The following is a 21,811-nucleotide window of genomic DNA, read 5'->3' as shown; positions in this document are numbered from 1 at the left end:
ATTTTAATTTTTGACTATTTTAATAGGTTAAAATTTTTGTGTTTGGGAAGATAGTTGGATTTTTGTCTAGTTAAATGTGATGTTTGTGAAAGAAAAAATGAAATAATTATGCGTTTGATACCGAAAAGATCATATTGAAGACACAGTTCTCAATTATTAAAACAATCATTCACTACTCATAAATATACAAAAATGCTTGGGACCCCATGACTCTCAAAATGATGTAAACCAATCATGTGTTTTTGTTTGTTATATATTTTTTTCTTTACTGAACCAATCACAAATAAGTGGGGATTGTAAAATTGTGTTTTTTTGAGATCTGTAACATTGTTGATTATAATATTCAAAGACAAATGTTAAAGAATGTTCTTGTTTAATATTATGATGGTGAAACTTTGTTAAACATAATTAATGAGATATATACATCATTAGTAAAATATCACTCTTAAAATGTTAGTTCAAATATGAATTAAAACAAAAACAAAAAGAAAGTTTCATAGCAAAATTCTCTTTTATCCTATGCATGGTCATGCCAAAGTCTCACCACACAACCTTCCACCTGCTATCATGGACTCAAAAATTGAACAAGAATCAACAAATACAAAAATCAAAAGACCTCAATGCCAACTTCATAATAGGAATACACAATCTCATGTCACAAGATTTGTACAAAGATTACCAATGCCTTAGTAAATTTGGCCCAGCCCTTCCAGAGAGAAGGCGAAACTCCTGGAGGCTGTACAGCTGGTTCATGCATGTACATGGTGTACTAAATAGAAATTGAACATGGTAAACACAAAAAGAAAAATACAAGCCAAATAAAGATAGGATAAGAGAAAAAAGAAAAAACAAAAAACACTACACAAGAATAAGGCAAGGTAATGGAAATTCTCTCTCCCACCCGCATAATGTGATTGCTCACTTATTAGAGGCTGTCCAGTTAGAAGAAACTTGTTCAAGATCATCAAAAATTTGTTCAAGATCATCAAATTCTATCATGCTCAACTTCATAATGGTCATGATGATTGGGACAGCAAGTGGAGCTTATAGGGGGCATGTTGCGGATGTTGATGTCAAGGGGAAGCAAGCGGTATTCCATATCAAGTTCTTTGAAAATTTTAATCATCTCTTCTATCACGAAGGCTCTCCTTAACCACTTCTCACCCATGTCTTGGTGGTTCATACGATGCCTCAGCCACACTGATAGTTTCAGATCGTTTAATCCCACCAGGTCCATCGGTACCACCAACGGCGAAGGATACCAGTGGTCCTTCTTGCTTTCAACATAACTGCATAAGCAGCCACGAGGATTAATCAATCAAATTCATATTTATCAGAATTATTACATTCTCAATCTCAATGCATTGTCACTGCAATTTCATTAACGTTCTAACAGTTGCCAAGACTATGGCGCTGTCAATCGAAGAAATCTTCATGAAACTCAAAATATCAGTAATTGTTCTTCATTTCTAAAGTTTTTGGTCTTTATTTTATTTTGGCTCAGTAATTCATCCAAGTGACCTGACTATGACCTTAAGCTTTAGAAACCAAGGGGGTAAAATTTTTACTTTTTAAGTCCATCTAAACTAAGGTCTCGTTTAGGAACAGACTATTTTAGTAATTTTTTAATTTTTTGGCTAAAATACGAAACCAAAAAAAAAAAAAGTATGTTTGAAATGACTTTTTGATTTTTTACGAAAAGATGTGCAAAAAGTAGAGAGAAAATGAAATCTTTGACTTTTTAATATAGGTTATAGGTTTTTTGGTTTTTTAGTAATTTTTTGACTTTTAGGTTAGAAGTGTTGTATACCAAACAAGGCCTAAGTCTAGTCGGAGCGAAAAAGTAAAATAGTTGGACTTAAAATTGAAAAAAGTTTACAAAAGATCAAAACCAGCCTAAAAATACACCATTTATAAGCTGCAACCAAAACCGAACTTACTCTTACTATTCATATTCTGTGATCAAAACCGCACTTGCACTAGCAAAAAGAATAATACTAAAAGGAAGAAGAAAAAGAAGAAAAAGAGAGGATGCTGAAAGAGGGGGGAGATTGCCTTTCTATACCTTATTATTCTTTGCCTAATGATAGCAATCTTCTCTACTGGAGTCGCAATATGGACACAGAAATCAATTGCATCGCCCATGTCTGGACTACGATAGTAGTTACTGATGGGCTTTGTAGAAAGAATACTATTCGGATATATAATCTTCTGGTTGTCTAATCTCAGGAAAACGGTAGTCAAGATATTCATCTCTTCAACTACCATCTGAAAGTCAAAGCACAATACATATCAAAAGTCGAAATTGAATAAAGGGAAATGTAAAAGAAGGCACATAAGCACAATTTCAAATAAAATATGATTATCATACCTGAACTCCATCAATCTCACACTGATCACCTACATCATATGGGTGCATCACAAATAAAAAGACAATGGCTTCAAATACAGTCTTGCACGAGTTTCCAAATATGAATGCCACAACGACAATCTGAGAGCTTATGAGGAATAGAAATCTGCTGGTTGCAATTCCTAGTATGAAGAGAGAAACAACCGCTATAACGATGACAACTAGTACATTCACCATATGATGAAGTTTGTTGACAGCAGTTTTTGTATCATTAAGTGTCAAGGCAAGCGCTCTTCGTTCTCTAAAAGCATTAACCTAAAAGAATCAGGCATAACACATTATCATATTTGCATGATAGTTTTAAAGGCAAACAATATGTAAGCTGATGACAATACTCCTTGTTAAAATAAATAAATGAAACACTTTTACACAATTAATTAATCACAACAGTTAAACTAAATAAAGAAGAAAATAATTTTACACAAATAAATGCACCATCTATTGCCAAGTTCTTACCACCCAGTTCTTCAGAGAAGACTGGCTTATTTTTTCACTTTCAGGTGAGCCTCCCAAAAGACTCATGGTCTTCAAAGCCTCATCTTCTAACATGAAACGCAGCACATCTTCTAGGTAGATGAACCTGCCAGAAAAAAATATTCAAGATCCTCCATGATGTGGAACTAAATCTTCACTCAACAAAAGGACTTTGTCATACTAAAATTCACATCATTGGATAAGTTTTGCCAACATTAACAATTAATATTCTTCCAAAATTGCTATCAGAATTTAAACTTCTTCGTAACTCTAATTATGTGGCCATTCTTATCATCCTTTATTGTCATTGGTTCATTCTTCAAAGTGGTCATTACTCTGAGAAAGCTCACCCCTGCCTTTAGTCAAGAAAACCCTTTTTCACATCTTTCAACAAATCAATTGTTAATACTATAACCTTCGGTGTTCTTTTGACAACGAACAGCTCCATTACAAATGAACTAGAATCAATTGTGAGATTGTGAGCAGTCACTATTGTACTTCAATGTCCAAACCATGACTTGTGAAAACAATCCTTTACTGAAGCATTTTTAAGGTCCATAAAAACTCAAGAAAACTAATGTGAAACCTAGACCACGTGAGGTACTTCATATATGCAAATTTCAAAAATCAAAAGTAACCATATTAAACCAGTACTCTAGCATATAGACCTTGATGGAGAAGAATTGAGAAAAAAAATTCATGTTGCCGATCCCATTTGACTGGAACACAAGGCCCAGTTTGGTTTGGTATACTAAATCAGTCTCTAGTTATTCAGCCAACATAGTTGTGACCTAGAAAGCACGGGTACGAATACGAGGTACGGATATGATACGATACGGATACGGCGATACAACAAAATCTAAAAAAGTAGGATACGGGTACGACTAGGATACGTTTGTAAAAAATAAAAAATAAATAATTATTAGCAGTGAGTTACACATAAACTCAAGAATGTTGAGAAACCACAGTAACTTTATGATGCAAAATACTAATCTTTAAGAATTATTTATTAATTTAAGGCAGTAGCTAGTTTAGTTTTTAAATTTTCAATAAGTCTTGCAAATATTTCATTTCAATATCAAGTCTAATATGTTGATATTATAATATCAAAACAATCCACAACTTGACCCTATGCTTTTTCCTTTTGTACTAGTCAAAAATATTCTATGCAAGTTTATTTGCTTATTTATTTATTGATATTTAATTTTACTATTGTTATATTATCTTATTAATCCTTACTTCTATGTAGTTATAGGGGACATGCATGATACAATGAAGATATGTCAATTTAATGAATTCTATTACTTTAGCTTACTATGTTATTTTTATAAAAAGAAAAACTAAGCAAAGTATTGTAAAAATATTCTATTTATCCTCGCAATTATATTATATTATGATGTTATGCAAGAAATGATACAATTCTAATTTTGTAAAATGAGTAATATGTGACTTAGAGCATTTGATACTTCAAAAGTATCCGATAATATGTGACTTGGAGCATCCGATACTTCAAAACTAAGTATCCGATACTTCAAAATTAATGAAAAATTAATTAAGAAATATCCGATACTTTTAATACGTATTTGATACGTATCCGTAAGTATCCAAGGAGTATCGGTATCCGATACGGATACGATACGGATACGTCTTCCTACTTAAGTATCCGTGCTTCATAGGTTGTGACCTTTGTGTTCATGTTTCAATTCTAATTGCCAGCTCTCTCTCTCTCTCTCTGTTTGTTTGTGTGTGTGCGTGCCTACTTACAACCACCTCCATTTGTCGAGTCACATATCCTTAAGCACATATGACACTTCCATATACATAATTCTTTTGTGCTGTCTAGATTCAACTTTTTTTGGGTGGATAGTCTACATTCCACTTAATCTTTAATAAAGTCTAATCTCACAACTGAATTGACACATGAATATGTTGACAATACAAACATGCAGCTAACTTGAAGATATGGTTCCTGATACAGTGAAAGGGTCTATAATGGATTCATGTAGACAACCATATAGTCAGGACAAAGTCTTGTAGAAGTTCGGTTTGTTGAGATTGCATTCATACACTCACAAATTTTGCTACATCTAATGTGAATTAACTATTCTTGCGTTAATAATCTACTCATGGGGTAGCACAGATGCAAAAATGGAATGCAACAAGTAGAAAAAATAAGCACATACCTGGAACCCCTCTTAACCACATTTTGGAAGATCTTCCTCGCTGCAACTTTTGCCTCTGATTCGCTTCTAATCTGCGTGATAGGCTCATCACCATTAGTTGATTCTAGTATCTGCTTATCCAGCATAGACAACTCCCCATGACGAACCATTCTAATCAATCTCTTCATATTCCAAGCAGAGATATTCTTAGGCTTCAGCTTATGCAAATGATCAATTAGTATCCCCTCGCCTTGCTTTTCGGAAGATTCCCTAGAAAACTTTTGGCTTGAAGTTCTCTGCGGTTTTTCATGCTTCCAAACCTCGGCCGTTGTCCTCTCCTCATCTTCCTCAATGTTCTTTATTTCAATCGAAGGCAGACCAGACAGCGTTTCAATCACATATTGATTGAACACTGACTCCTGAATTCGATCAAAGAACGTGCTCACGTGGAAGGAAGACGCAAGGATCTTAACCACAAGGGTCTTCACAAGCCATAACACTGCGGCAACCAAGAAAGAAACCAGAACCTTATTCACAAACAGAAGAAACTTGATGTTTGTCTGTCTCTCAACCGTTTTATGAAACAGGTAATGCCAACCAATCAAAACCAAACCCAACCAGATACAATTCTGAACCGCCTCCCTCACTCCATACACGAAATACAGAACCCTTTTTCGCAGAAGAAAATTGCGGTCGATGAAGAAAACTAGAATTCTAACCCCCCAACCAGAGACCAACCTACCACATATCAAAACCAGAACCAAAACCTCCCATTTCCACCATAGGAGTCCTCTGAGTTTGCGACCTTTCAACTTTGGAACCGAAAGGCTGCAAATCAGAGCTCCAACAATCAAAACAAGACTAACCCATTGGACTATAGTGAATGCATTGACATTGGTTCTCTTGTACTCGTCTGGAATGTCTTCATCGAACAATGGGTCATCCTCTTCTTCCTCTGTTCCTTTCGCTAACATCCCGGTGGCCCTCCCTAGCAACCCAGACCGCAATTTTCCCAACTTCACAGCTTTTCGAGTTCTTGGTTCCGGATCCGGGTCTATCAATCTGGACTTCGTCTTTGTCCTCAGCATGCTGTGTCTCCTCTGGTATGACGCACACCTCACCACCTCTCCTCCGCCGTTAGCGACGGCCGGAGAAAAACTCGGCCGCCGCAGAGAATTTCGAAACTCTTTTGAACCCATTTCTTCTTCTTCTCCTACTTCACCGTGCTTGGATGTTTCTTCGTAATCGATATCATCCACATTCGAGGACTGTGATAGAAAAGAAAACTTTGAAACTCGATTATTGTGGTGGTTGTTGGGATTGAAATCGTAGCTTGTTTCCCGCCAAATCTTGTTCCCATCACCTGCGGGACGCACTCCGGCGTCCACGTCCTCGCCGCCGTCAATGTTCACGGTGAAATCCCTGCTGTCGACCATGATGACTTCTCTGTGGTGGTTTGTGATCTTCATCGTTGTCGTCGAAGTGATATATATAATATAGTGTTGACGCGCATGCAATGGAGGATTAACTTTCTTTTGAGTGCTTGTATTGTATGAGTCAATCATGAGACTCAGTGGAGTGGAGAGTGGGACCAAATAGTTCACACAAATTATAGGGTGGGACCAAATAGTTTACACAAATTATATTTATTTGGTGTTAACTATATATCAACACTAAACAAATTATTTTTTTTTTTACTTTCTTCTAGAAACTAAATTATTTTATTGGGAAATGCCACAAAGCAAAACACCGAGCTCCTAAAATATTAGTGCTCTAATTATCAAATTGTATATTTGTTGACTCTAATGCATATAATTATATGTATATTGACGATAAGAGATATCGATAATCTAATCAGTATAATATCTTTGAGTTAATGCTTTTTGAGTGGACTTACATTTATTAAAACATTATGGTGTTACTATTGCAATATTCAAAGACAAATGTCAAAGTGTGAGAGTCTTTTGACATTGTTTAATATTGTGAATAAAATAAAATAAGGTTTAAATATTTTAAAAATTATTAAAAATATTTTTTTTTTGATAAAGGTTAAAAAGTATATTTATTTTAGTAAAAAGTGTATTTACCTGTTAGAAAAAGAGTACTCCCCTACCATTGTTTAATATTGAAATGAAGACAAAACTCTATCTTTAAAATATGTGAAAATATTAAAACATATATTAATTTCAAATGAAAAATATCTCGATTATGGTGGATGTTGCCGTTTTTGTAATATATAATAATTTCTCTCTTTATGGTGATATCATATGTAGCTAAACTGTTGGGAAAAATTATGTGCATAAAAATAGTTCACAATACCACTCTTTTTGTGTTTTGTCTGAGATTGCTTCTGTAAATTAATTTTGTGTTTGTTGCACAACTCCATTTTTGTTTTCTTTTTTTAGCTAGCAATTGACTTTAAGCATTTAAGTTTGACTCTTGTTAATCAATACATGTGAATTATGAATGATTATAGATATCTGCAGTTTATTGATTCCAATATGAAAGGTAAAAAAATAACATTCCTCTACATGTATGATGAAACTAATTTATGATTAAACATCGGTTAAATTTAGTACCCAATTACATACAGAGGTGACAAATTCACTCCAAAATTGTGAACCCTCACTTTAGTGTTGTCCCCGTCCAAGGACCAAAAGAAATCCACCATGATTTCACCGTGTCTATCCTCTCCTTCATCGCCTTGTGATCGTAGGGCTTGTGTTCTATAAACGTCTATTCAAAAGAACAATCATAAGCAAATGCCAAAAAAGTCAAAGGTCCACAGCAAACAAACTAGGTTCATATTACTTCATTTCCATCCATCAGAAGATTGGCAGCCTTCAAGTCTTTGTGAATTATACTGTTTTGGTGTATGTAGTGCATACCCCTCGATTTATCAATTGCTACTCTTAGTAAAGATGGTAGTTTAAATGTACCCTTTTGTTTGTGGAGATAGTCATACACACTTCTACCAGACATAAATTCTGCACTCAAAATAAAAAAAATAAAAAAAAAATGGAAAAAGTAACTGATAGTGTGTTAACAATAAGATAAGACTCCAAAAGCAGATAAGGAAAAAATTGAAAATTTAGAATATACCTGTAACAATGCACAAGCTTGGAGGTTTCATGCATGCGCCTGTGACTTGTTCAACATTCTTGTGTTGAGCTATAGGAGAAGTTAGACGATAGTTTGCCAAGACTGCTTCTGCATAGCAACTCAAAATCCCTAGTCATACACACTTCCATCCCCGATAAACTGGATTTCACATTATAGATAATAACATATCCATCTAATTTTATCTTAGCGTCCAGCTGCAATGAGTCAACATGGATAAATCACCCAAATAAAGATTGGATGTGCAGTGGGTTTCAAAAACGTATCAGACACAGCTCCAACCACAGAAAGCCCAAGTCACAAATGCTCATTGTGCCTCAACAGCACCTGAACTGCATTGCTCCACGTTCCCCATTGAACAGCGTTCCCCCTACGCTCTGATGATCTCATGTGTTCTGTCACTAAATTAGCAACAATTTGAATGAAATATTAAATATGTAAGAACTTGATTGCAACTTCCCATTAGTGCATAAATACCTTCAATCACGAGGAGGAATCTACCCAACTATACCCTGGTTGCTTTCTAATTTTATTTCTCTCCATCACCATCCTCACTTCAGTTGCATCATCCCATCGCCCAACGTCAGCATACATATTATACAGCAACACATAGGGGGCTGAGCTTTCTGGTTCGAGCCTCGTCAATGCTTCAGCTGCAACTCGGGCTAACTCCACATTGTTATGCACCCTACAAGCACCCAATAATGCACCCCACACAGCTTTATCTGGCTCAAATGGCATATTATTAATCAGAGCCATGGCCTCTTCAACCTGCCCATGACGACCCACGATATCCACAAGGGAGGCAAAATGTTCCACTCGTGGTTCAATACCAAATTCACTCACCATGGACCTGAAATGCATCTGGCCTTCTTCCACTAGTCCAGCATGAGCACATGCATTCAAAACTGAAATGAATGTAATATAAGTTGGCCGAACTTTAAGCTTCTTCATCACTCCAAAAAATTCTAGAGCCTCTGCAGAAAATCCATGGGATGCATATCCCCCAATCATTGCATTCCAAGAGATTACATCTTTCTGCAATTTCATCTCATCAAAAATGGCCCTTGCCTCGATAATGGCTCCACATCTTGCGTACATAGTAATCAGGGAGTTATTTAACGGAACATCTGGGACAACCATCTTTATGACCTGCTGATGGATTTGCATACCCAGTTGCAGAGCCACTGACTCAGCACAAACACTGAGAAGAGAAGAGAAGGTGTGTCGATCAGGTTTCTCTCCCTCAGCTTGCATCTGAATGAAAAGTTCAATTGCTCCTTCACAGTCCCCATTTTTCTCATATCCGGATATCATGGAATTCCATGAAACTAGGTTTTTCTGTGGCATCCTTCTGAAAAAATCATAAGCAAGTTCCAAATTACCCGTATGGGCAAAACCCGAGATCATTGAATTCCATGACAGTATATCAGGATCTGACATTTTACAAAAGAGGTTTGAAGCTTCGTCCATATCTGACATGTTAACATAACCACTGATCATGGTGTTCCATGAGAAAGTATCTCGGTCCACCATTTGGTCAAATAGCTCTTGAGCAGAAACAATATCCCCCGCTTTCACATAGCACATAATCATAGAATTCCATGACACCACATTTCTTTCAAACCTCCGATCATCTCCTCTTCTGCGATCAGAAGAAAAAGGGATTTGATCAAAAAGGCGTCTAGCATCATCAACCCTTCCTCTTTGACCATACCCAGCAATCAAAGTGTTATAAGCATGAACTAAATCTTCTCTATCATCATCCCTTTTCCCACTTCCAAGGAGAACCATGGCAGCCTTGTCTAATTCCCCATTATGAATTAGACCCGATACAAGCGCACTAAGAGAAGCCGCATCACGCTCAGGCATTCTCTCATATAACTCAATCGCAATTTTCACATCACCATTGTGTAAAAAACCAGAAATCACTGCATTCCAAGACACCACATTCTTTTTAGGCATGCTATTGAAAAGATAAAATGCTTCATCCATCCTCCCATTTCTTGCATACCCAGTAATCATTGTATTCCAAGAAACAAAATCTCTCTCCGGCATTCGGTCAAACAAGTACCTCCCCTCCTCTATATATCTGCTCCCGCGGCATGACACATATCCCGATATCATCAAATTCCACGACACAACATCTCTCTCAGGCATTTCGTCGAACAGTTTCCGGGCCTTGGTCATCTCTCTACGTTGTACATAACCCGTAATAATCGAATTCCAAGTTACAGTATTTCGCTCAGTCATTTCGTCAAACAGTTGTTTAGCATCATCGACTCGTCCACTTCGGATTAAATGGGTGATTTTCTTGTTTAGTATACGGAGATCCGGGGCATGAGAGTCTTGGGTTGTTGATGTAAAACGTAGAGGTGACCAAGATGGGTTGTTTTGCATGCAAGTTGTGATTGAAAGGTGAGAGAGCTGCCGTTGAGATTGAGGTCTCCTCCTGGAGAAGAAGAAAAAGGTGGACTTGAGGATGAACATTTTGCTTCAACAGAAGAAAACCAAGACCCATGCCCTTCTTCTTTCGTCAAACAATGTCTTTGCTAGGTTTTGTATCAAATGTGTTTGTTAAAGATACTCTGAGAAAGCTGTGCAATGCATTCTGATCCGAATCTTTCATCATCGATCGAGAACTATGAAGACTACGCTACAGCAACAAATCTTCGTGAGGAGTCTCCAATCAAATATTGCAATTGGGGAAGGTTATTGATAGTTTGCAATCCGTTGGTTTCTCACCTATCATTTTGTTTTATTATATATGTTTTATTTATTTACTTTCTCATGTGTATTAATGTAATACAAATAGAGTATATATATAAAATTTATCATATTCAAAAAGGTAAATAATATTAAGGATTAAAAAATACACTTAAATTTCATACATTCAGCTTAATTATCATTTAGAAATAGATTATTTTAATAATTTTTTAATTTTTTATGAAAAGATATGTAAAAAAATAGAAAGAGTGATATAATAACTTATAGTGACTTTTTGACTAAAATAGTTACTCTCCAAACAATGTGACAAAAAATATACACAATTTTATCTTATTTTCTTACATACTTCTCAAGTATATTAATGTAATAAAAACATACATATAAAATACAAAATATGAGTTCCCTATATAGGTATTAATATGAAGTTGAACTACACAAACTTTGAGAAGAACATTTGATAAATAATATGTTTATATATAGCATTGCTCTTTCTGGAGCATTCCGTCGCCATATCACTAGAACATTACTACAAAATCAGCCTTTACAAACATCTTGAGCTTCTATAACACATGAGTTGGTAATTATCTAGAAATTTAATAATAATATGTAATATTAATTGTCTACGTGATATTCATAATATAAACAATGTAATAGTCACAAATAGTATTGATATTGAAACAAAATTTCATCACAACTGTTATGCTACAATAGCAACAATATTGCAAAGTTACATTACTCATCAATACTACTGCCCCCTCAGAAATTTATGCTATGATGGGAAAATCTAAAAACATGGAATGCTATATATATTATCTTGGAATGAAAATGAAAATAGAAAGAACCATTGGAATGTTGAACTAGTAAACAAATACTGTACAACACAGATGAATAACTAGGTGGGAAATGGCCCTCAATTAGCTCATGTTATGAACATTGTGTATCTCTCCTCACTTCATTGATGTCCCCATCTAAGGGCCGAAAAAAATCCACCAGATGATTTCTCTTTGCGTCGATCCTCTCCATCATCTCCAACCTATTCCACATACTTCGGTGTCAAATAGATGACAGAAAGTTTAATGCAGATAGGAAATTTTCAATCGTATTTCATGGAGTACATTAAGAAATGTTAACGATTGATAATTGATTACCGAGAATAGAAAACAGGTTTACTCATTCTTAATAAAATATACGAAACAATGGGGACAAATCAGAAAGCCAACTGTCCCAACTTGAGGAGTTTAGAAATGCTCACAATTGAAAATTGATTCACAAGAAAGAAAACGAGTTTAATCATATTTTCAATCAAAACCAGATGTTACCTCCTTTGCTATTTGCTGCAGGATATCTATTATTTCAGAGAAGTCGGGTCTTAAATTTGGGTCGTGCTGCCAGCATCTCTCAAGCAGCTCAGCTAGTTTTGGATGAGTGTTTTTTGGGATGGTAGGCCGTAGACCCTGAAACCAGAGTCAATGGAAGTTTTAGGTCTCAATATGACAGATAATTTATGTGTCCTCTGTGCCTTAGACCAATATTTGGGGTCGTAGTCCTGAAAATCAACAGTGTAGTGTAATAGATATTTACCTTTTGAACTACTCCAACGGCAGCTTGTAATGGGGTTAAATAGTCATATGGAAGCTGCCAAGCCAAATATGAAAGAATATAACTATACAAACAGCTTGAAATACAAAAATCCAATGGTTGTCGCACAAAACAATATACCTTTCCGGTTAGCAACTCCCACAATACAATCCCGAAGCTAAAAATATCAGCCTTGTGATCATAGGGCCTGTGTTCTATAACCTTCAATGCAAAAGAACAATCATAAGCAAATACCCAAAAAAATCAATCCCGCAATAAAAATGCATAACTACCAGACAGATGAAGTAATTACTTTCATTACCCATTCACATTAAAGAAAAGAGTAATGATAAACATACAAAATAATCTACCAAAACTCACATGGGTGTGGGACCCACACCCATGCGAGAGTTTGGTAGCATTTTTTATAGAATATTTGGAGTCCCTAACATTTTTGTAAAGAAAAAGTAGCAAGCAAATGATGGATTTTATTTGGCTACTAAATTATGTTTATGTCTTCACTACTGCTTCATAACTCTTTTCTTAGATTTTTCCAAACTCAAGCGCCAATGTGGCCACCCTATAACAACCCAACAAAGCCTACAGATCCAGCCACTTTATATTGGACATAAATCATTGCCCATATTAAATCACCAAACAATTCAGCGTGTTCGTGCGTGTGTGTGTGTGTGTGTGTGTGTGTGTGTGTGAGTGTGAGTGAGAGAGAGAGAGAGAGAGCTGAAACAGATTCGTGTTGGAAGTATGTTCTTTCTTTTCCTCCCTTCGCTATTATTTACCCTATAGGGACATCACAGCCAGCTAACAACCAGATTTTACTAAAATATATACTTGGAGTGACCTGATTAAAAATCAGACCTTGAAGCCTAGGCAAAGTAAATGCTAAGTAAATGGCATCCGTGTCCCAATCATAGCTATAATCAAAATCATACAAATGAAACAATTATAACATCTAGAGTCACATACATAATTTAATTTCTGCTATCTTGATCAGAGAGGGAAGATATCAGTAACAAAACATATAACCAATTTTGAACAGAAAAGGTTCCAAAACTTTTCCCACCTCAGGAGCCATCCATCGATATGTCCCGGTTTCTGCCGTCATAACTCCAGTTTGAGCTTTCACTCTAGCAACTCCAAAATCAGCCACCTTAACAACCTGTGACACAAAGCATTATATACAAATTTTCTAAACACTGCTCAAACTTATTATCTTTATCAATTTCGACATGAATGCCTCAATGTTCAGAGCAATAGAACTTAGAAGACTCCAAGAAAATGCACAAGGCTAAAAAATTCAAAAGGGAAAATCATCTAGGCATTCAATGTTCAGGAAATGAAATTATTCTGCATCTATACCCACTATACATTTCAGAATATCCAAGTGAGACACTATTCACATCTTTTGGGAGTGAAAAAAATGGAAACATTTTACACATTGTAATATAAATGAGTTTTAAGGGATGGAGAATCAGTTCCCCGAGAAAAGAAGAACACAGCATAGCAAACTAAGTTCACAGTTTTAAGAATACAAACAAAGAAAACATCTTACTTCATTTTCATCCATCAGAAGATTGGCAGCTTTCAAGTCTCTGTGAATTATATTATTTTGGTGTAGGTAGTTCATACCCTTTGATATATCAATTGCTACTCTTAGTAAAGATGGTAGTTTAAAAGTACCCCTTTGTTTGTGGAGATAGTCATACACACTTCCACCAGACATAAATTCTGCACAAGAAAAACAAAAACAAAAAACAAAAATAACAAAAAAAGAAGAAGAAGAAGAAGAAGAAGAAGAAGTAACTAATAGTGAGTTAACAATAAGAAAATACTCCAAAAGAGGAAAAGGAAAAAAAAAATGAAAATTTAGGATATACCAGTTACAATGCACAAGCTTGGAGGTTTGGTGCATGCGCCTATGAATTGTACAACATTCTTGTGTCGAACTTTCCTGAAAGTGAAAAGAGGAATATTTACAAGAACTAAACTAGAGAGTGAAGCACATAACATCACCAACATTAAGTTGAAAAGGATGATAACTCGATCAATATAATTCAAACTTAGTAATATCAAAATCAGTAACTTTATAATGTTGTCATGGTGCAGAGACTGACGAAGGCAGGATAATGATCAACAGCTAAGACAGAAACCAATTTTTGGCACATATAATACCCAAAAATAAATACATTTTTGGCACATCTGACAAGAAAAACAAGTCCGACAAACAAAATATGGACTACTGCTTCAGCACATGACATCACAAATTTATTATGACTGACACCATAGTTGACAATAAACTACCATAAGCTTCATAGAAATATATAATGAGTTTATAACAAGAAGAAGAGTCAACAAAAGTCTTCACAATATAAATAAAAACTGACACATTTTATCATAGCCTGGGAAAAGAATGAAAGCAAAAGAATGCTGAACAGTGCAGCTAGAAGCTGCAGAAAAATGATTTGTCAAATTCATCCTAACTCAGATATTTTATTAAAGAAATGACAATGAAACAAGCACATCATGAACACTGGATAAATACAAGAGGATTTGGTCAAAGCCCCCCTCATAATGAACCTTTAATACATTAAGGACAAACACAAAAAAAATTTCTTGAAAAGTCCAACACACACTACTATTACCAAAATATCAAACTTTAAAATAATATAACTTTTGATATAGATGTTGGTTTTGAATAAAATTAGTATTTTTAGAATCCTCTCATTAAGATCTATCAAAAAAAAATCGATATTGACTATGAAATTCTTAAAAAAAAAAAAAAAATTACCATTGAAATTAATGTAAACAGTAACAGTAACATTACTCTGTCTCACAGTAACATATTACTCTGTTTAACAGTAACATGTTATTTTGACAATATTGTCTAAGAAAATATATATATATATATATATATTTTACTTTATCCTTACTCAATTATGTGTTTTCTCCTTAGGGAGTTTATAAAGCAAAATAAATTGGGCTGTCTTTTTCACCAAATAAGGGTCCAATGCATGGGTTTTAACTAAATTTCCCTAAATACAATACTAGAACCCTACACTCATTCAAAAGGTAAGAATTTGGCAAACCTCATAATAAATACTTCTTGGGCAAACTCCTTCTGCAAGTCTGAATCTACACGCCCGGGCTTGAGGACTTTGACAGCTACTTCCTGACCACAGTATGTACCTTTGTATCTGTGTTATTAAAAAAATTCAGCTAATTGAACACACAAATCACAATCAAATCAACTATCTAAGAAATGACAAACTTACAAATCACCATATGACCCTGATGCAATTTTTATCTCAAAGTTCAGAAGTTGAGGATCAATTTCCCAGACATCAGTCCCATCATTAGGTATTGTCAAATGATCAGGTTCACGTTTGATCCCTGTCTGCTCCTGCTCAGCTGTAGGAGAAGACAGATGACAGTTTGGCCAACACTGCTTCTGCATAGCAACTCAAAATGCCTAGTTAAGAATCAATTTATTACTGACTATCAAAGACTAGCATAGAGCAGGAAAGCACATTCAAAGCATATTTAGAGTATATTGAGGAAGAATTTCTACCATGATTATAGCTATTTACAGATTCCATTTGTAAAGTTAGCTATGTAATTTCACAACTCAAGCAGCCAAAGAATCCAGCAATCAAGTGACACAGAAGAAATAGTTTTACTTCTAAACTATAGTTCGCCACCAATTTGCAATCAATATGGCCCAAGTCCCACCCAATTACTAAAAAAGAAAAAGAAAAGTGCGCACAAGCTCGTCTTAACTCTCAATGTTATACTAATAGTAATGTGTAACTGCTTTAACTAAGTCCAAAATACAATTTCTGCTTCCAATGTAAAGATGGAGTCAATATAAACAGATCATTCAAACTACAACTCTAGAAAGGAATCACCATCACAAATAGTGAAATAATTAAAAACAACCCACCAAGCCTAAGGATCGATTCAAGATATACCGACCAAACCAATACCAAATATTCTCATAACAATTGCCTGAGCTGAAATTATTTTATTTTTTTTAAAAAGAAGAATAATTTTTTTTTTTTTTACTGATGCTCTATCACATAATACAAGTTTCCCGTATCTCAAGCACAAATTACAGACACAATATATATATATTTTTTTGATAAATAAATTACAGACACAATATTGTAAAAGAAATATCAGGGAAGTACCTCGATCTTCAAGAATTCCTTTTTTAATGCAGTTTGGAGCTGCTTGGTTTCCTAAAAATAGACAAATAAATCAGTCAAAACATTTCTGGCGAATAGAAACACAAGAAAGGGTAAACAAAATATCAAACTTGAGCATTATAATTTTAAATTTTTATTTCTCAGGGTTCTTCAGATTTGCCAAGTTTAAAAAATGACTCTAAACTACACTCTCAAGTCCTAACACTATATTTTCAAAGTCAAAAAAATTACTATCACCAATTGTACAGAAAAGGACAACATAAAATACAAAAAATTGAATGAACAATTCGGCATTCTAACATGGGTGAAAATGCAGAAATCAACATCTGAGTTCAAAGATCTTGATGACACATAAGCTGAAAAAAAAAGAAACAGAACTCCAAAATATAGTAAACACAAAGTAGCTTGATCTGTTTGCCATAAGAATATAAGCATTCTACTACATAACTGGATAAAAAAATATGAAAAGAAAATACCTCATAGGGCCAACCATCAACAACAAAGACATCCAAGGAGTACCCGTCTACAGTAGAAAAAACATGTGCTTCCTGGATGTTCAGCCCAACCTCGCCTAGTAAGGCAGTCAGCTGCAGAATTCTACTACTCAGTGATCGTGTGGTGGAGGCACTATATGATATTATCAAAAGGAGTTTACTTTTTTGTTCTTTAAATATTGTACTAAAATAAGCAAACATGCAAACTACCTGACTGAGGAGCTTTGGCTTGTCATCCGTTGAAAATGTAATTTCATGCATGGGCCTGCATGATTGTCAAAATCACATTAAAGTATAAACTACATAATGCAAAATAATGAAATCAGTGTAGCAATTGTTCCATAAAAATCCATGTGAAATGCTTTGAACTCTTACAGAGCCACCAAAGATGTCCAGAAAATATCAAAAATTGGGGCCAAAATGAAGCATTTAGTGAATTTCAGCAATATTTACCGGGAGGACTGTACATGGGAAACAACACTATCCCCATCTTGAACTTGAGATTTGTTTGCTTCAAGTGCAAGGGATTCAAGATTAGGAGATGAACCAAAGGCAGGTGGCAGCTTAGGAATGAACCTTTGGGCACCTTCGTCCCTGGGAGAGCTAAAATGATCAGAGATGGGAGAAACCTGCATGTGACAGTGATAGACAAAATGCATTCCATCAAGCAACAAAATTTAGACCAACTATTCTAATAAAAACTCCTATAAAAAAAACTGTGGAAAATCATGGAAAGCAAGGGTCATGTTTCATTCTTGATACAATGCAATGCTCTAGAACATGGAAATTAAAAAAATATGGAGCAGTTGGACAAACGCTGAATATATACACACAAATTGGAGGGAATAACCTGAAAATCATAAAAGAGAATTCTTGATATATACATCACTCAGATTGAAACAGTGACCAAACAAAATTACACCAGAATCCAAGCAAATCAATCCTAGATCTGTGTTTGAGGTTTTAAGGGATAATTTAAAACGCCATACAGCTCAGACTAATGTAATTGAATCTAGTATATGGTTTATGATATTGTAATGATTTTAATATCCTAAAGCGATAAACCTAGCATTATTCTCCTTATTTCTATGATTCCATCCCTAGGTTTGAATGAGTCCTGACATCTATTTGTTTACAAAACCTAGCATTTCTCCTTGATTCCACCTCCAAATCCACTACTTTTTCCTTACAAAACAGCCCCAAAATACAAAAATACTAGGCTATCTTGTGTCATTAGAAGAATTGACTAGACTGTTGTTTCAAGTGTTTGAATTTGATTAGACTATTGCTAATATACCATTAACTCATTACTAGCAATTTTCAACTGCTTGTCGACAAACAATTCACAACTGATATTGGTTTCCAATATACAATCCATTAAGATAATGTTGCACCAGCATTATAGACGCCTAACACCCCAAGTGAAGCTAGACAGACATTGTACAACAAATTACTCCTAATGACTGGTCGAGAAGGACACAAGAGACGTCAAGGTATGCCATAGGTAATTGTAAACGTATCTCAAGATGATGATTGGCAAGAACCAAAGAACAAGGGATGATAGAACAAGGATAGGGGAACTCTAACATAAAATTTGTTGAATAAAATACTGCAGAAATATTGCAGTAATTGTACATAATTTTTATATCATAATTGTCAATAGCTGCTAAGCACTGTAAAACACTTACAGATTCAGAATGATGGAATATTAATCCCCAAAAAAAAAAAAAAAAAATCAGAATGATGGAATGCAAAAGAATACAAGCAATTTTATTCAGTTTCAGTTATCTCTACAGTAATGAACCCGATGCCATTACAATGCCAAGCAAATTAACTTACCTGCACCATCCGAATTTCAATTGCAGGTCTATTAGCAGGATCATGAGCTAGTTGTAGTAAACGCTTATGCATGAGAACATCTTCTGCCCTCTCCACATTCACATCAAGTGCATACCTACAATGGAGGAGATCAAAAACTTCAACAAAAACAATCAAATGTTTTCACAAATAACATTAAATTCAAGTAATAAAGGTTGGCATTTTCCCATAATAATATAAGAAAAATATATAAAATAAAATAAATAGAAATAACAAAACAATTTTTTATTTATTTATTTATTAAAGAATGAAATACAGCATAAACTACACAAGTAAAAATATATAAATAAATTAGATTACATCATAGAACATATTGCAAGATGGATTCCCATGAACATACAAAATGATATGCAAGAAATAATTCAAATTTAAAAGTTTGAAGAATAAAAGATAAGAGATGCAAACCGAAACTTGTGTGATATTATAGTTTCCTTAAAACAGATCACTGCCTCCCGATGGGCGCTAGAGGTATGCAGACGTCTGTCTCTCAGGATACGACGGTCGAAACCAGCTATTGCAGAAGCACCTTCTGAATAGCCTCGGCAAACTTGACAATGGCAACACCCTCTCTCTAATAAGAACCAAAGAAGAGGCTAGCACAAAGAAGATAGAAAATTTTCTTTGGTATAAAAATCTTCTTCAACTTTATCTAAAGAAAATCACTAATTTTTCGTCTCAAAAATATTTCTATCTCATCTATCTAAATTGGAGGGGAAATGTCATTTTTATACTTGTAGGGAAGGGGTCTTAGCCATGAAGGCTACTATAAAACTTAGCATCAATGACCATCAACTCTAGCTATAAGGACTAAAGTTACAAAGGTGTAAAACTCCCATGTGCATAATGTGATCATCAACTCCATCTTCAAAAGATAAGAGTTATAAAGGTTGAAAACCTCCCTTACATTATATATATATAATATATAATATGCTATTTAAATAATTCAATTAGATAGGTCGCAAAATGGACACTGGTGTTGGATCACAACTCAATCCAAACCTAATCTAAAACATATGCACAAGACAAGCCCAGCATAACACAATCTAGCACATGCCCAAGACTAAGTCTAATACATGCACATACAAAAGCCTAGGCCAGTCCAAACCAAGACCAAGACCAAGACCAAGACTAACTAAGACTAAGTCCAAGTCCAGGGTCAAGCCCAACTTCTATTGATGCCCAATTTATGAGACAATTCTCATTCACAATTTAATAATTTTGACTCATTATTTTTGTATTGCAACTTTCTCACTTAAGAGAATACAAAACCATTCAAACCCACCTCAATCAGCGTTTGGGTCTCACTTAATTTTGAATTAAAGTTGCCGTTTTCCAACAATTACTCGTTACAATTAACATAAAATTCATTGTGGTAAGTCATCCCTACATTGCAATCTGCTAGGATCATAAAGACTCCACAGTCAACGCTAAGCTCAGATGAGATTGATGTACTAAACAACATTTAAATGAACTCTCGACAAGCAAAAACTGAGCAGACAAAGACAATTAAAGAGAGAAAAAGCTTTTAACACCAGAAAATCCAAAAACTAATCAACGCAGAACATATTCAAGATCTCGATAACGAAAATAAGACAAAACTAAGCAAATAAACACATATAAAGCATATATACATGCAAGTATGCAACTAAGTTGAACTAAGACACTCAAAATCAAACAATTATTCAAATATATCACAAATAAACACATAAAAATAGATGATTATACACAAAATGTAACAGAGAGATTGAGTGAGGGGAAAAGTAAAGGTACCGAGTGGGAAGGCGATTGAAGTGAGCCCAGAGTTCATCGTCGAAACCAGGTTCTATAGCCTCGGGGTTATTTGATTCTTTGAGCCTACGGAGGACCTCATTGTATACCTCAAGGTTCCTTCTCTGCTGCCTAGAGTTCGCTTGTAACGAATCCACCACCCGGCTACCACAGCTCTCGTTATCTTCCATCACCATTGATGGATAGCAAGAAAACGAAGGAAAATTCACAAGAAAATGCTATTTCCGAGATCCGAAACAAATAGAACCAGTAGAAAAACAGAAAAATTAACAAGTTCACATGGAGAAAACAGATTTGAGAAAGCTTTTTGAACTCTAAAACATTAATTTGTCACAATTATATGTATACGCATATACATACTTGTATACATACAAAATATAGAATTAAAAAAAAAAAAAAAACAGCTGCACTGGTACTGGTGTTCCGTTAGGAAGTTTTCATTCACCTCCCTTCCTCCCTCACTCTCTTTCTCTCTCCTCATCAGCGCTCGCTCTCTCAACCTCTTTCTCTCCTCATTATCTTAAAAGTAATGCTATTAATGTCAAATTTCTTATTAAGGTCAAGTTTGGCATGATCAAAAAAAGACAAAAAGTAAAAAAGTTACTATCCTATTTAAGTCACATCATCTTATTTAAGTCACATCACCTCTCTAACACATCACTTCAAACCCAACCCAAATCCAACCCATATTTCATAAAAAGTCAAAAAGTACACTTATTTAGTCTTCCCAAACTAGGCCTAAATTAATGACTAAATATCTCAGTGTGTGAGATATTTGATAATTTATATAGTAGAAAATTTAAGAATTATAATATTTTATTTATCTTAAATTTTGCTAGGATTCAATAATAAAATAAAAGAAGGAATTTACTAATATATGATGATATAAGTGTATTTGTAAACTGAAGTGGGCTATAAATAAAAAGTTATGAGAGGTAAGTATCACTTATATCTTGT

General features: G+C 34.7%; 3 protein-coding genes across 5 annotated transcripts; all 3 read right to left on the bottom strand.

Moving 5' to 3' along the window:
- Positions 1-596: 596 nt before the first annotated feature.
- Positions 597-7,353, bottom strand: LOC114298864 (mechanosensitive ion channel protein 6-like). Its single transcript, XM_082912131.1, has 5 exons — positions 5,068-7,353; positions 2,867-2,990; positions 2,372-2,665; positions 2,066-2,268; positions 597-1,289 (listed from the first exon to the last, which is right to left on the bottom strand). The coding sequence occupies exons 1-5, from the start codon at positions 6,609-6,611 to the stop codon at positions 986-988; spliced, it is 2,469 nt and encodes an 822-aa protein (XP_082768257.1). The 5' UTR covers positions 6,612-7,353; the 3' UTR covers positions 597-985.
- Positions 7,354-7,506: 153 nt separating this feature from the next.
- LOC114290365 (pentatricopeptide repeat-containing protein At1g62260, mitochondrial) lies at positions 7,507-11,033 on the bottom strand. 2 transcript variants are annotated; one of them, XM_028234247.2, is made up of 3 exons: positions 8,644-11,033; positions 8,149-8,567; positions 7,507-8,033 (listed from the first exon to the last, which is right to left on the bottom strand). In XM_028234247.2, exon 1 carries the CDS (start codon positions 10,654-10,656, stop codon positions 8,650-8,652), a length of 2,007 nt encoding a protein of 668 aa, XP_028090048.2. In that variant the 5' UTR covers positions 10,657-11,033; the 3' UTR covers positions 7,507-8,033; positions 8,149-8,567; positions 8,644-8,649. The 2 variants fall into 2 exon arrangements, with proteins under 2 accessions (XP_028090048.2, XP_082768259.1); XM_082912133.1 differs by having other exon boundaries at positions 7,507-8,077; positions 8,149-10,907.
- Positions 11,034-11,544: 511 nt separating this feature from the next.
- On the bottom strand, positions 11,545-21,811 carry LOC145788618 (serine/threonine-protein kinase STY46-like). Of its 2 annotated transcripts, none has more exons than XM_082912134.1 (15): positions 20,837-21,811; positions 19,028-19,142; positions 17,642-17,817; positions 17,399-17,453; positions 17,171-17,281; positions 16,677-16,727; positions 15,762-15,937; positions 15,576-15,683; positions 14,367-14,440; positions 14,042-14,217; positions 13,553-13,648; positions 12,613-12,693; positions 12,475-12,528; positions 12,213-12,347; positions 11,545-11,926 (listed from the first exon to the last, which is right to left on the bottom strand). In XM_082912134.1, exons 1-15 carry the CDS (start codon positions 21,028-21,030, stop codon positions 11,846-11,848), a joined length of 1,683 nt encoding a protein of 560 aa, XP_082768260.1. In that variant the 5' UTR covers positions 21,031-21,811; the 3' UTR covers positions 11,545-11,845. The 2 variants fall into 2 exon arrangements, with proteins under 2 accessions (XP_082768260.1, XP_082768261.1); XM_082912135.1 differs by having other exon boundaries at positions 17,171-17,321; positions 20,837-21,376.

The sequence above is a fragment of the Camellia sinensis genome, unplaced genomic scaffold, assembly GCF_055761805.1.
Source record: "Camellia sinensis isolate YWXY unplaced genomic scaffold, ASM5576180v1 Unanchor2, whole genome shotgun sequence".
Lineage (NCBI taxonomy): Eukaryota > Viridiplantae > Streptophyta > Magnoliopsida > Ericales > Theaceae > Camellia > Camellia sinensis.
This window is presented reverse-complemented; position numbering and strand designations above follow the sequence as displayed.

Excerpts from the sequence above, each read along its gene's own strand:
- LOC114298864 (XM_082912131.1), bottom strand. The coding sequence starts at position 6,611 with ATGATTGACTCATACAATACAAGCACTCAAAAGAAAGTTAATCCTCCA. Across the intron at positions 2,269-2,371 it reads GTGAGATTGATGGAGTTCAG|ATGGTAGTTGAAGAGATGAA; the intron begins GTATGATAATCA and ends TTTGACTTTCAG. Across the intron at positions 1,290-2,065 it reads ATTAGGCAAAGAATAATAAG|TTATGTTGAAAGCAAGAAGG; the intron begins GTATAGAAAGGC and ends CTGCTTATGCAG.
- LOC114290365 (XM_028234247.2), bottom strand. The coding sequence starts at position 10,656 with ATGTTCATCCTCAAGTCCACCTTTTTCTTCTTCTCCAGGAGGAGACCT.
- LOC145788618 (XM_082912134.1), bottom strand. The coding sequence starts at position 21,030 with ATGGTGATGGAAGATAACGAGAGCTGTGGTAGCCGGGTGGTGGATTCG. Across the intron at positions 17,454-17,641 it reads TCCCATGTACAGTCCTCCCG|GCCCATGCATGAAATTACAT; the intron begins GTAAATATTGCT and ends ACAATCATGCAG. Across the intron at positions 12,694-13,552 it reads ATCGATGGATGGCTCCTGAG|GTTATAGAACACAGGCCCTA; the intron begins GTGGGAAAAGTT and ends TTTGCATTGAAG.